Here is a 13,937-nt window from a genome sequence, read left to right on the forward strand (position 1 = left end):
TCCGCTAATCCTCCAGGCAGCTAGCTAGCTAGCTCGCCCCCGGACCACGCCAAGGCATCTCCTCATGTCCTGGTTGTGATGTAATAATATTCGCGTCGAGTCTTGTTTCGCCTAGTAAGCCGTAAAGGGAGATGCCTGATCTCCCAGAGATTACGCCATGGCCGGGCACCCACCGGGGCATATTCGCATCTTACTTATTCCTAGCTTCCTCGCTTGCTGCCAGGAGGAGCGCCGGCAGGAGGAGACCGATCGAGGGCGGGGGGGATATGATCTGGGTGGCTTAGCTTCGGATGAGGATTACCGGTCAGTTCCTCCTCCGAATCGACGATTCCTCCTCCGGATTGATTGCTCTCTCTCTCTCTCTCTCTCTCTCCCTCTCTCCCCGCCTAACTTGATGACCGGAAGATACTCCACTCTCCACCGCCGCTTCCTTGTTCGCTTGTTTGTTTGACCCGTCATCACCGGCCGCTTCGTTGCGTGCCACCTGCACCCAGCAGGCTGAGTGGCTGGCCGCTGACGTCACCTGCCCGCAGTAATCCTGGACGGGCTGTTGAAGGATGGTCGGATCCGAGTTCCAATCCGCCCAATGGCTGCGTTGGTCGTTGGAGAAAGATGGAGAGGGATTGGTTTGGGCGCGCTCTGATTTCGCCAGCAGGAGGTAACGGTAATGGCTGCCGCCCAGTTCCGTTCCTTGCTGTTCCGGTGGGCGAGCGCCGCGGCGGCACACAGGAAACGCGCGGACTTTTCCGGGCATGGGAATTAGCGAGCAGCTAGTGAGTGTGAGGCGCGCACGCGGAACGGCGGAGGAAAATCTGTCGGCCACCATCAGTCCATCACCCCCAATTTTTACAGATTTCATTAGCACCAAAATTTTTTGTTGTCTCCCCTAATTACAGATCAGGACGGACGCCGGCGAGGCGAACCAGCCGCCGGCGCCGGCGCCGTCGGCTACCTAAGCTACCGGACCGATCAACCCTAGCTAGCCGGAGCACGCAACGGCGCTGCCGCCGCTGCAGGTGTCCCGCCGGCGCCGGCTGCCGAGGCGCCCGAGGAACGGCAGCGCGCGGCTCCTCCTGCGCTCCGGGGTGGGCGCCGCGGCGTCGGGTGAGGCGGCGGCGGCTGCCACCACGACTTCCTCGATGGTCTCCAGCTTGGGCGCCCAGCGGCGGGACTTGCCGTACCCGACCAGCTCCTCGTAGTCCTTGGCGAGGCGCGCGTCCCCGCGCAGCACGCCGGGCTTGGCCTCGGCCGCGGGCGTCTCGTCCGACGCCCCGCCGCATCCGCCGCCGCCGACGAGGAAGTCGTCGGAGAACTTGATCTGCAGCGTCCCCGACGCGGTGCGGTGGAGCTCGAACGGCCGGCCCTGCTGCTTGCCAGCGGCCTTGCCGGCGGCGCCCGCGGTGGAGAGGAGGAGCAGCAGCGAGGAGGCGAGGGAGACGAAGGAGAGGACGGAGCGGAAGAGGTGCGCGGGGAGGAGGAAGTAGGCCTGCCCGGGTTGCAGCTCCTCCCCGGGCGCCACGGCGGGGATCTTCTCCCCGATCAGCAGCGCGTCGGCGCGGCACACCAGGTGCCGCGGGTGCTGCTGCATCAGCTCCCAAGCCGTCACCGGCGGCGGGTACGCCCGGACCCGCCCGTCGCACCCCACCAGCCGCACCACCTTCGCCTTGCCATCCTTCTCCGGCGGCGGAGGAGGGAGGAGGGACGCCGGGTCCTCCTCCTCCCGGGGCGGCGAGGGGCAGGGCGACGGCGACGGCGGGTGCGGAAAGCAGGACGCCGCGGCGCCGGGGGCGTGCAGGTGAAGCGCGGGGACCAGCGACTTCCACTGCCTCATGGCTGTCGAGCTGAGGTCCGAAGAGGAGATGGGGGTGGGGGGAGAGTGGAAGAGGGAGACCAGGAGCAAGGAGAGGAGGTGGCGGCGACGAGTGGGGTGGTGGGTATAAGAGGCAGGAAGGAAGGCAAGGTGGGGAGCGTGGGGGCACGGGGGGCCCACCGGCGTGGTGGCAGGTTTGACACTTTGACCGGCGGTTTTTTAAGGGGCCTCGTCGTCTGGATCTAGCAGCTGGCTCGCCTGGCTCTCCGTGACTTTTCCTTTTTTCTTTTTTTTTTCTCTTCTCTTTCTCTCTCCTCTCTTTTCTCTCTCTTTCCAGGGCACTGTGTAGACTTCGATTTTAAAAAAAACTGTGTAGACTGTAGAGAGAGAGCGGGGGCGTGTGGGTTGTCGACGTCGTCCGTTCAAAGATGCGAGCGAGGCTGTCAGTGAGTCGGTGCCCACGTGTGGGTGGGGAGCGGTCGACCAGCCACGGCCACGGGCCACCAGCTCGGCCCGCGAGCGAGATGGCCCGGACTCGGGTCGCCGGCGCGGCGCGGCGCGGCACGGGAGGGACGGAATTGGAAACCTCTTGGGCGGGCCAGTGTCAGTGGGTGACTGACTGACAGATGACCACGTATGCCTCGGACAGAAATTTCTTTTAGAGAGAGAGAGAGAGAGAGAGAGAGAGAGAGTATTGACTGGTGCCCACGGGCACACGAAAGGGAGACGGGAAAGAGTTTGACCGGCTGCCGAAGACGGGGAGATGATGATGGACTGGTCGTCCGAGATCTCGGCACCGATCGATCCACCGTGCTGGAATTTTGAATTCTCCTTCGAGAGCGCCGTGGAGAAGAGGAACCAAGACGTCATTTGCTTTAGACTTTATCCGTTTTATCATCAGTACTGTGGTTGCCGTTGCTCTACTGAACACAGTATAAGAGCGCTCCTCGTGGATATGGGAATGTTTGAGTTTCACGCCCAGAATTTTGGTAATGAATAATGTGTTTTCGAAATTTTCACCCACTCACGGTATGCAATCTACTGAAACGTTCCTAGCCATCCACCGAAAGAAGAAAAAAGTGTTACAGCCTGGAGCCAGGGCGGCTTTACCGGCCGAAACCTACTCCTTTTCCGATGGATTTTTATTGCTTCGGCAAACGCTCATGGAATTCTATGATTCTCAGAGGATGGTAACGCATTTTGCAGGGGTTGTTTCTGATGGGGGGCTTTACAGATGTACTAGTACTTAGCATGATGCATAATGCATATCATTGGGGTAACGCTCGTGTCTGCTGGTGCTGTTCTGGCGTTAGTGTCTGCCGAAAAAGGTGGAGGTCCGGTGCGGACTTTGCCTTTTCGCATTTTTCTTCGTCCATGTAGAAACTTCCCGCATGCCGATCAAATTGGTTTTTTCCCTGGTGCCATGCATAAGAACTCCCTATGCAATGATAGAAGTGGCTTTCCATTGCTCACGCAGTTTCTCCTTGTGCATCGGTCCAGATGGTCTTCTATTAGCATGCACAACAAAAATTTTGTTTCTGGCGATCCAACTAGCTTTCCGTTGGCACACATGAGAACTTTGTATGTGTCGATCTCGCTGCCTTTTTCTGTTGGCATGAACAAGAACTTTGTGTCTCTCGATTTTGCTAGCTTTTTTTCTGTTGCCATGTATGTGGATATGAGAATTGTTGAGCTTCACTTTGTATGTTTGGTAACAAGGATACCATGATTTTGAAAGTTTGACACCTTCATGGTGTATAATCTACCGAAACGTCTCTAGCTATCTGTCAAAGGAAAATAAGTGGTTTTTGCCTTAAATTTTCCACTAACCGTGGTGGCTTCATGGCTTGAAGCTTACTCTTTGTAATGCATTTTTCTAGGCTGTGACTCACTAGAGGGGTGTCTAGAGATATATTTAGTAGTGATGTGATAGTGCATATCATAACGGTGATGTCTTGTGTCAGCATATATTGTTCTAACACTAGTGTACGCTGAAAAAGACAGAGGTTTGTTGCTGATCTCGCCTGTACATGTTTTATTTTGAGTGCGACGATCCAACTAACTTTTTGTTGAAATACATAGGGACTTTTGTGCACGTTGATCCAATTTGCTTTACGTTGGCGCACATACGAACTTCTTGTGTGCCGATCATAGTGCGTACAAGAAGTTTGTGCATGTCGATCCTACCGCATGTCCGTTGTCATGAACGAAAACCTCGTGTGCGTAAATCCTACTAACTTTCTGTTAGCACACATAGGAACTCCATGCATGTTGATCCTAGTGGCTTTTTGCTGGCACAACAATAACTTCGTTTGCATCGATCCTATGTTGGCACACAGTAAAACTTTGATATGACTAGCTTCTCTACGTGCATGCTTATAAATTATGTCTATGTGTGATTCTATTTTTTTTAGGTTAGTCTATGTGTGATTATATTTTTTTTTGAGGTCAGTCTATGTGTGATTCAATTCAATCCAAGTGGCTTTTGTTGTCACATGGAAGCTTCTTCATTTGTGTTTATTCCTGGTTTTATGGTAGCAAGCATAAGAACTTTGTGCATGTCAAAGCACCCGAACTTTGGTCATCTTCTCTACTCTCCACTCCACAGTGATTAAATTAGAAAATACTATATTTCTAGAAATGCCTCTCAGAGCTAATATGTTATGTGGTACCCCAAAGAGCCGCTATTATGAGTATCTAATTACATGAAGCGGTAGTCTTTAAGGTTGCTTGTATTGCAATTTGCAAAAGATAATAAATGGATAATAATTAAGAAGTCGAAATACTACATTGAATGGCTTTTTATTAGAATGGATAACAAAAAAATTCTAATATGTTGATCCAACCAGCTTTCTGTTGGCACGTACAAGAACTTTGTACATGTTGATCCTGCTAGCTTTCTATCTGCATCCATTGCATCATATAGAGTTCTACTCTATTCGGAGGGTGGTAGTGCATTTTGCTATGCTTTGTCTGATCCAAGGGGATTTTAGAGATATACTTGGTAGTGATGTGTTAGCGTATATCACAGCGGTAACACTCATGTTCATTCCTATTGTTTAGATGTTAGTATTGCTTAGAAAGGCAGAGATTTGTTGCGGATCTTGCCTCTTTACGTTTTCCTTCAAAGTGGAGGATCCAACCAACTTTTGGTCGACACACATAGGGCTTCCGTGCGTGTCGATCCAACTTGTTTTATGTTGGCGCACATTCTATGGGCCAATCTAAGCGACTTTTCCGACACCACGCATATGACAACTTAGCTTCATGTGTGCTAATCTACATTTCTGTTGCCATGCAATAGCTCGTGCATCGGCCCAAATTGTCCCCCCTCATTGATATGGGTCTCTAGTTGCACAAAATGGTAGTTTTAAGTGAATTACAATTTGAAAAGAGATAAAAAAGATATTAAGAAATCGAAGTACTACACCGTGAGCCATAAGGCAGCAAGTTTTTTTTTCCTAACGAGAACAGCGTGCATGGTACCAGGAATACAAGTACCACGTAGGAGTACACTGCACATAGTATATATAATAATCTTATCATCATTCCACCGCTGGGTAAAACCTTCTAGAACAACGGCGGAGCTCCAAACCAAAGCAAGCGAACAACCCCCTCTGCCCCCACTACGCCGTCGACACCCAACCGCCAACGCACGCGGGTCCAACTAACTCCAACTCCAACCAACAGCAAAAGCGGACCGGGCCGACCGATCGAGTAGTGTGTACGTGTAAAATGTGTGCTGTGACTGTGCGAGTGTGTGACTGACTGACCGGCGACCATGCGCTCGTGCTGGTAGCTCAATCACTCACTGCACGCTTGCAGCAGTCGGGTCCGGGGCCCCACACGCCGCTTGCTTCCAAAACATTCGTCAATGAGCAGTGAAAAAAGGCTGGCTGGTTGTTTGTTAGGTCGGCGTTCGGTCGTTGGGCCGGCGAGCCCGCCAATCATGCATGCCTCACTCCCGCCAGTCATCAGGTCGGTACCAGCCTGCTTCGATGTGTGTGTGTGTGTGTGTTCAGCTTCAGCATGGGCACTGATGGTTGTATCATGGAAACTGAAGGTTCACCCAAACCAGCCGTCTTGGCAGTGGCAATGGCAACTCTTGATCACTGTCGCGTAGTAGCTCGTCCCCGTGAAGGCAAAGGTTGGTCGTATTCAAAGGAAAGGGTCCAAGGTTTAGGTAGCGTTGTTATTGCATGTAGTGGCAGAGTAGGAGTATACTAGCCATCAACGGAAGTGACACGAGGAAGACTGCCATCTGATTGATAATTAGTATACTGATTCAACTCTCAGCTGGTGACGCCGTAGTTGGCAAGCACCTCATCCGGCGGTCCCTTGCTCTATCACCAGAAAATAAAATAAAAAGGAAATAACTATACACGATGACAAGTTTCTCTTGCAGTAGTTTGGATAATATTATCAAAATACAGTGGCAAGCATCTGCTCTACGGCTGCTCAGAGTCCTATCATTTTGGTTTTACCGGTGACACAGGGAGGTAGGGTTTTGGGTAGCACGTATGCACATGTCATCATGGATCTGATTTTAATTCGTTATTGGGTTTGAACAATGCATGTAAGCCATTAAAAAAAGGTCAATATGAAAAGCACACCAAGCAACATAGGAGTAACGATTTCCTTTTTGTTATCAAGATATCTTTTCTTTAACACCGCAGCTGGAATTAGAATGGAGGTCGTCTAGTTTGTTAGTGAAGTAGAGCTCGAAAATTTTATAACTGCTGCATGTACAGTGACTTGAAGAAAACCAGCCAGAAACCTTGACAGCACTAGGGCCAAGCCGGGATGATCCCGAAACGGCAAAAACCCACGAACAAAAATCTATCTCTTTATATTTTGTCGAACCGTGGGAGTTTATCCTTTATTGATCAACGTATCGGAGATGATTGGCTCGTCGATTGAGCAATGACCAAATGAGCACACGTATGACCTAATGCGTTTGTTGCTCAAGAGTTTTACTCGAGCATACACTCCCTCATAAGAAAATTAACACTACTAGAAAAATGAGCTTTCGTCCCGAAACTCAGTACCGATTGCATTTTCGTCCGATACTAATGTGAGTATTAGTACCGAGCCTAACGGATAGTCCCCGAGGAGCTCCCGTGACCCCTTTTAGTACCGAGTGGATGCTCCACCCGGTACTAAAGGTCCTAAGGCACATTAGTACCGGTTGGAACCTCTACCTGGTACTAAAGGGTAAGCTTTAGTACCGGATGGTACTCCCACCCGATATTAAAACTGTCCGCCACCACCACCTTATCCTCAACCCCCGCTACCGCTCCTTCAATTCTATCTCCCTCACACATTCCTCTCCTTTGCCTCTCCTCTCCTCTTCCTCTCCTTCTTATCCTCTCTATCTCCCTCCCCTCTGCCTCCCCTCCCCTCCCCTCCCCCCTCTGCTCGCCCCTCACCGGCGGTGAGGAGCAGCGGCAGGACAAGGTGAGGCGGCGGCAGCGGGAGTGGCGGCGATGGCGGGCGGAGGGCGACGGGGCAGAGGGCGGTGGGGTAGGACGGGGCGGGGCGGAGAGCGGTGGTGGGGCGTAGTGGCAGCGACGGCGGGAGGAGGGCGACGGGGCGGAGGGCGGTAGGGCCGGACGGGCGGGTGGAGAGACGGAGGCGGGGCGGAGGGCAGCGGGGCCGGGCGGCAGGAGGGGGCGGGGGCGGGGACCGGTGGCCGGAGGAGGGGGGCGGGGCTGGGGGTTGTGGGCGGGGATTTTTTTTAATTTTTTAATATCCTTTAGTACCGGTTATTTCAACTGGTACTAAAAGCCCCCCTAATACCGAACTAACACCGAACTAACAGTACCGATTGCGGAAACCGATACTAAAGGGGTTCCCAACCAGTAGTAATGACGTTTTTCCTAGTGTAATAACCAATAAATAAAAAGAGAGAGATGGCGCTCGCCCCCTCGTGATACAGGTACAGTGTCAAGTTCGCTTTTTTTTTTTGTACCTGTATAATCTTGATCTTTTCTGCGTGGGACGCCCTTTTCCATCGTCGTCATGTCACTTTACGTTCACCAGTCCATTCAAATCGAGTGAACAAAACAAAAGGAACAAAAGCCTGGAAAGAAGATTTTTCAAACCACGGCACACTGTGCTGCTCTACGTCTCCAATACAAAGCCTTTTCCTTTTTTTCATTCAGCGCCTCGAGATCCCCCCAACCTCCTCTCCGTTTGACCCGCCGCGCGCGGCCCCCTCGCCGTCGCCGGCCTTTCTTCCCCGGCCCCGGGGCCGCGCGCACAGCGCGGCGCGGCGTCCCGGACCACACGTCTTTTCGCGCCCGCATCGAGAAGCCAAGCTGCTAGCAAGTGCGTGTAGTAGAAGCCCGCGGTTAAAAAAAAAAACCCAGCTTTCTTTTTTACGGCGCGGCGGCGCGTAACACAAGGTGGTGAGTAATGCCCAGATGAGAAGGGGCTACTCACGCGAATGCATGGGTGTCCGTGACGGTAGCTGCGAGGAGCCTGCGACGTGACTTGGCGGGGGGCTGCCTGCACAAAACGAAAGGCCACTTTTTTACTGCGGAGAGAGAGAGAAAGAGAGAGAGAGAGGGAGAGAGGCTGGGCAGCGGCAGGGAGCGCGAGAACCCACGCACGCCATGGAAGAAGAGAGGAATTGGCCGGCCGGCGCGCTCGCCGACGCCGCCGCGGTCTCCCCGGCCAGCGCCCTTTTTGAACGCCTTTGTCCCCGGCGGGCGACGACGACGACTAGCCTACCTTTTTCCAGGCCCCGGCCACCGCCCACGGCCACGGCGTCCGCACGCGTGCCCCTCCTGCAGGTGCTGGATTGGATCAGCAGTGCTTTGCTTCATTTCCAAAAGAGAGCAAAAGAATCGTAATGCTTGCTACTCGGTTGTTTGCCTCACTGGCCTCTGGATTATGTTCGAAATGTAGCGCAGTGTACTTTCTCCTAATCCATAGTTAGTACCATACTCCTAGTATTTTGTTTCAAGGAAAACCTATTCACGTGCAGTCAAACTTCCTGTAAAAAATCGACAACTCATGTTTTAGACCGAGCACAAATGTTCAAACTGAGGGAGATCTACCACTGGTGGTAACCTCGGTCGAGGGTTTAATTCAACCCTTTGCATCCATAGCAAGGAAAGGCGAACACAAATACCCAAACGAGTGTCACCCTCTGACCCTCGCACACCGACACACGTACGTACGTACACACGCACGCGCTGGCTGGTGGCCCTCCCTGGAAACCGTGCATTTTGCTCTCAGTCACACTCTCTCGAGCTCTGCAACTCTCTCATGCATCCTGCATTCCTGCTGCGTCACACACAAGGAATCTATAGGTAAATCCACTCCAGTCTTTCACACTACTGCGTCCACGCGCGAATACATGTTCCTCGGCCCTCTAAACAAGTCTATCCTCTGCTTTTCAGATCCTCCTCTCTAGTCTCCTCCTTGCATTGGGCACTCCAAATTCAAACCCGTGTTGAGCCACACAAGGAGAGCTTGCTCCTCCCCAAGGTGGCAGGCCTTGCCAAGTCTCACACATCACAATGCCATTGCATGACGTACCTCACCACGAAGGTGAGCGAGCGTGTGCCAACCTTTTGTCTGTTTGCATTCCCTGTTTGTTCAACCAAGGCCAAGGAATCTTTTGCGTTACCGGGGAGGAGATCAGAGGGTGCATGTGATGTCTGTGGCAGGCCAGTCTCGGCTCAGAGTCTGAAACAAGGAAAAGGGTTTGATTGGCTACGTGCTGGATATAATTAAGATTTGGTTCGAGGTTTCGACGAGAGGTTTAAACTAATGAGATGTTGCAGATGGGAGATAAGGATAGGGGATTGGCCCTAGATAGAAGTAATTCTTTTTGTTCAGTTTGCAGGTGCTAATAACCAAGTGCCACCGGTAGGAATTTCACATGAACAGTTGAATTTCCGCAAAAGTCATAAGAGCACCTGCGTTACAAACATGGAAGCGTACGTAATGATGTGCTGCATGAAAGAGAAAAGGATTCTTCCTTCTGAACATGGAGTACATTGTTATTTAAAGCGTCTAAAAGAGAGAGTCAATTCACTAGCTTTATTAAGTATATATCCATGTTATTATACACTACAGAGATAGGAAGATCGCTTCCCCAATGCATAGTCTAACACCCTTACTATTTGCTAGCTCTAAGTCGTCACAAAACCATTTTTCTTTTATGTCCAACACACCCCGTGCTTCTTTACACAGCTTTATCTTCTATTCGTACACTATAGCCTGGCATTTCTATATACATAACTTTTGTTATATATCTAGATATTGGTGGAAAACTCATCTTTAGTCCCAGTTGGTAAGCCACATAGCTTCCGAAAAACCAACCGGAACTAACTATTTGGAACAAAAGGGAGAGGAGGAGAAGATAAGGGAGCGTTGCCTGCCACCGGTGGAGAGAGAGCGCTTTAGTCCCGGTTGAAAACACCAACCAGGACTAAAGAGCCCCATTTAGTTCCGATTGGTAATTCAAACCGGGACTAAATCTTTAGCCATCAGTTGCCATCCGCCATCCGCCGTCGGAAGAGGTCTGCCGCGTAGAAGCTCGGTCCAGTCGCCATCTCCGCCACTGCAGCCCGGTTCCGGCTGATTCACTGCGCTTGCCGACCGCCTGAGGATGTGGACGCGACGAGGAGCTCCACAAGGTCAAGTCGCACGTCCTCTACGGCCGTCGCCATCCAATCGTCGCAGGAGCACCGCCCGCTCGCTTGAAGCCCGTCGCCGCCGTCTTCCGCCACGGCTCCGATTCCGGCCGCTGCCGTCGTCTTCCATCGTCGGTGAGCACATCCCCGATATCCCCTCGCTCTCCTCGACCGTTTTTCCACCGCAGCCGAGGCGCTCGTCACCCGAATCGCCTACGAGCCAAGTGCCAAAAACCACCGGCCGCCATGGCCAAAAGCCTCTGAGCTTTTGCAAATTAGACCCCGATAACCTCTATAATTTCTCGAAGATCTTTGTGTCTTGGCAAATATGCAGATAACCCTCTGAAGAGATTAGATCCTTTCAATCGAACCCAAGCCGTGAACTTTTCAGACCTAACCCTACTCTTTATCATATTCATGAGCGCTATTCACTGTGTCTCGGGAATATTCCTTGCTAGCCCCTGTTATCTACGGTTAATCATGATTAGGTCCTTAGAACCTCGTTTAATCCATATATTACACATTTTAGCTCCGTTTAGCCTCGTTCTTGTTGCGTTAGATTCATATCAACTTAAATTACGCATTAGAAGCAGTGTTGATCATATTCTATGTTTTGTAGTTTATTCAAAATATTAATATGATTAAGTACCTATATACTTGCTTTTCTAATTAAAATCTAATTAGACTTCAACCCCGCGTTTTCATAACTAATGTAAATTTAGCTAATGCTTATTTAAATAACTCTTCCAATTAAAAGCTAATTAGAGCTACACCTCAGCATTTTCATAATCAAACTCAATTTGATTAATGATTATTCAGTTTGTTTTCTAAATAAAAGCTACATAAGTTATATGTTGGGTTTCATAATTAAATGTTAATTTAGCTAATACAAATATAAATGTGTTTTTAAATTATAATTTGTTTAGTTCAACCCGAATCATAAAGCTATGCCTTTTGATGTTCTCACCTAAGTTATTTTCCGAATAAATATTTAATTTGTATAATTTATACATACACATTTACAAATAAAATTTGATTAATTTTTATTGCGGCTCTTCAGATACTAATATAATTTGAGTTAATTCTAACATAAAGTGTTTCTCTGAAATAACCTTTACACATGATTTTATTGAGTTAAAATATATCTAGCACATAGTCTTTTGTTGTTTGATAATAATCTCTTGATAGCTTTATCTTTTCAACCATAGTTCTGTTCCCAGTGTTTCTTGCATTCGCGTGACCCTAGAATCGAGCCCTATCCTTTAGTCTTTATTTTGGTGTATTGTTCTTAGTTGTGCTTGTTTGTTTGCATATATGTTTATGCCAGTGATTGCTTCGAGTAGAAGGATCGCTGTTTGAAAGATTTGAAGATTAAGAGTTTCAAGAGAGCTCTTAGATTTGAAGATTAAGAGTTTCAAGAGAGCAAGAGCTGATGAGCAGTAAGAGTAACTTTTCATTGGAGAAAGGCAAGTGTCCCTAACCATCCTTCTATCTATGCTTATTTATAAGATCACCATGTCATAATTGGAACATGAAGAACCACCCAGAAAAATAGTGCAACCACAAGAACTACATGGCTCTGATCTTGGCTAATTAATTAGAAACTCTAGTTTGTGGTAGCTTTACATGAAAGGGGCAAGAGGAGAAGACAGTAGTTGGTGTATAGTCCGGCCCTCAAACTGATCTGCTCTATGATAGCTTCGTAGTTTGAGAGAGGTTTATGCATTGCGCTGATCATGAAACCTTAGCGAGCTATCCTTACGAGAGAATCTTTGTAAAGGCCTCGTAGCGTCCTATGCAGTCACAGCTCGGTAGTGTGATGAGTGCTCGATCAGCATAGCATGGTTGGGTCTAAAGTTCTTCTGAACTTTTGCGCGATTTGTGGTAAAGATGTACAACCTCTGCAGAGTGTAAAACTAATATATCAGCCGTACTTATGGTCAAGAGCGGCCTGGACCCTCACATGATTAATAAATTTGAAGATGGACTTAAATCATTATTCTGGCTATTTCTTGTGGCCTTACTGAGTACCAACCATAAGTGTACTCACCCTTGCTTATTGCTGCTCAGAAGAGGAAGGTGTGTGAAGTTTTCTAAAGAAGATGCTGAGTTCTAGGCATACGCAACCCCAGTCGATTGCCTCTGAAGTTTGGAGCATTCATTTCCAGGATTAAGTTGTATATCTCTGATAGACTCGTAAGTCATTATTTATATTTATTTACATGATACTGTTACTGTTATTCACTGATGATGTCACTATATATGTATGAAACTTTATTCTAGCATACATATAGGTAGCACTTGATTTTGTTTTAAAATCAGGTGTGACAAAAGCTTCTAGTCACTTTGGATCCTTCTTATGGATATGGTTTAGAAGTGGATGACTAACTTCATTTTGCTGTATAGGGTAGAAAATTACTTGGGTTGTGTTTTCTAAAATTTGAGGATAGTCTCAGTGCTCTCTTTCTGATGGTGCATCTCAAACCCTAAGCTGTACATGTACTACCCCTTTTTTCCCGCATTTTCATTTTTCTCTTTGATGGTTGGTCTGTGGTTTTAGTGCTTCGTTAGAGAGGTGATTGATGGGATCATGGGTAATATATCAATGCAAATATGGTTCATGTTTGCCATTTTTTTCTACTAATTTAGTTCCTGCTTCATGCTTGGTGTTACAGTAGGCTCACAAAAACCAAATGATGCAAGCAATATGTGCCTTTTGAGTTGAATAGATATTTTTTATTAGAGAGGTAAGCAGTTTTGGTGAAACTCATAAGGATTTTAATTGGTTAGTTATGTCTTTTATCAATCTAATATAGGCAACTTGTGTCTGCATGGAAATATAACTTTAAAATATGGATAAATGGATCTTGTTTTGTTTGGAAAAATGTAACGACTATAGTGGTGCAAATGAATCATAAATCAAATACACAGTTTATGAAATATAAACATTTTAAGATTGTCAAATTATGCCTTTTATATCCTGAGTTATCAATTTTTTTTTGCGTTTTGATGATGTGCCATCTTTTTCCACTGATTTAGCTTCTGCTTGGAGCTTTGTGTGTAAAGTAGGCTCATGCAAACCAATGGTGCAGCCAATCCCTACCTTTTGATCTTTGAATGCTTTTGTCCATGCTCTAAATTTGCTCATGATTTTTCAAAACTTTGCTTAGGAGCTTCCAAAAACACTGCTCATTGTAACTTGTTGAGTTGGATTTCCAACATATAAAATGCTAGAATTTAGATTGTGTGGGTTTTGATTATTTTTGCCTGCTCATTTGTTTTAATTTGCTTCTGTGTTCATTATAATATGCCTACAACTTCTAACAAAAATGCTTATTATGTACGTCAAAACATATAGTTGAGTGAGTTGAGTGTTGTGTTCATTCATTATGGGAGTACTTTTCAGTTTTCTATGCAAATACACAACCTAAAATGTTCTCTAGACTTATTCAATTTTTTTTTCCTCCAACACCTTC

General features: G+C 48.1%; 1 protein-coding gene across 1 annotated transcript; it reads right to left on the minus strand.

Annotated features, from left to right (window-relative positions):
- Positions 1-803: 803 nt before the first annotated feature.
- On the minus strand, positions 804-1,926 carry LOC101764018. Its single transcript, XM_004979342.3, has one exon. It carries the CDS (start codon positions 1,829-1,831, stop codon positions 980-982), a length of 852 nt encoding a protein of 283 aa, XP_004979399.1. The 5' UTR covers positions 1,832-1,926; the 3' UTR covers positions 804-979.
- Between the last annotated feature and the right edge of the window lie 12,011 nt (positions 1,927-13,937).

The sequence above is a fragment of the Setaria italica genome, chromosome VIII (genome assembly GCF_000263155.2).
Source record: "Setaria italica strain Yugu1 chromosome VIII, Setaria_italica_v2.0, whole genome shotgun sequence".
Taxonomy (NCBI): domain Eukaryota; kingdom Viridiplantae; phylum Streptophyta; class Magnoliopsida; order Poales; family Poaceae; genus Setaria; species Setaria italica.

Bases quoted from the DNA above. Each gene is read 5' to 3' on its own strand.
- LOC101764018 (XM_004979342.3), bottom strand. From the start codon at position 1,831: ATGAGGCAGTGGAAGTCGCTGGTCCCCGCGCTTCACCTGCACGCCCCC.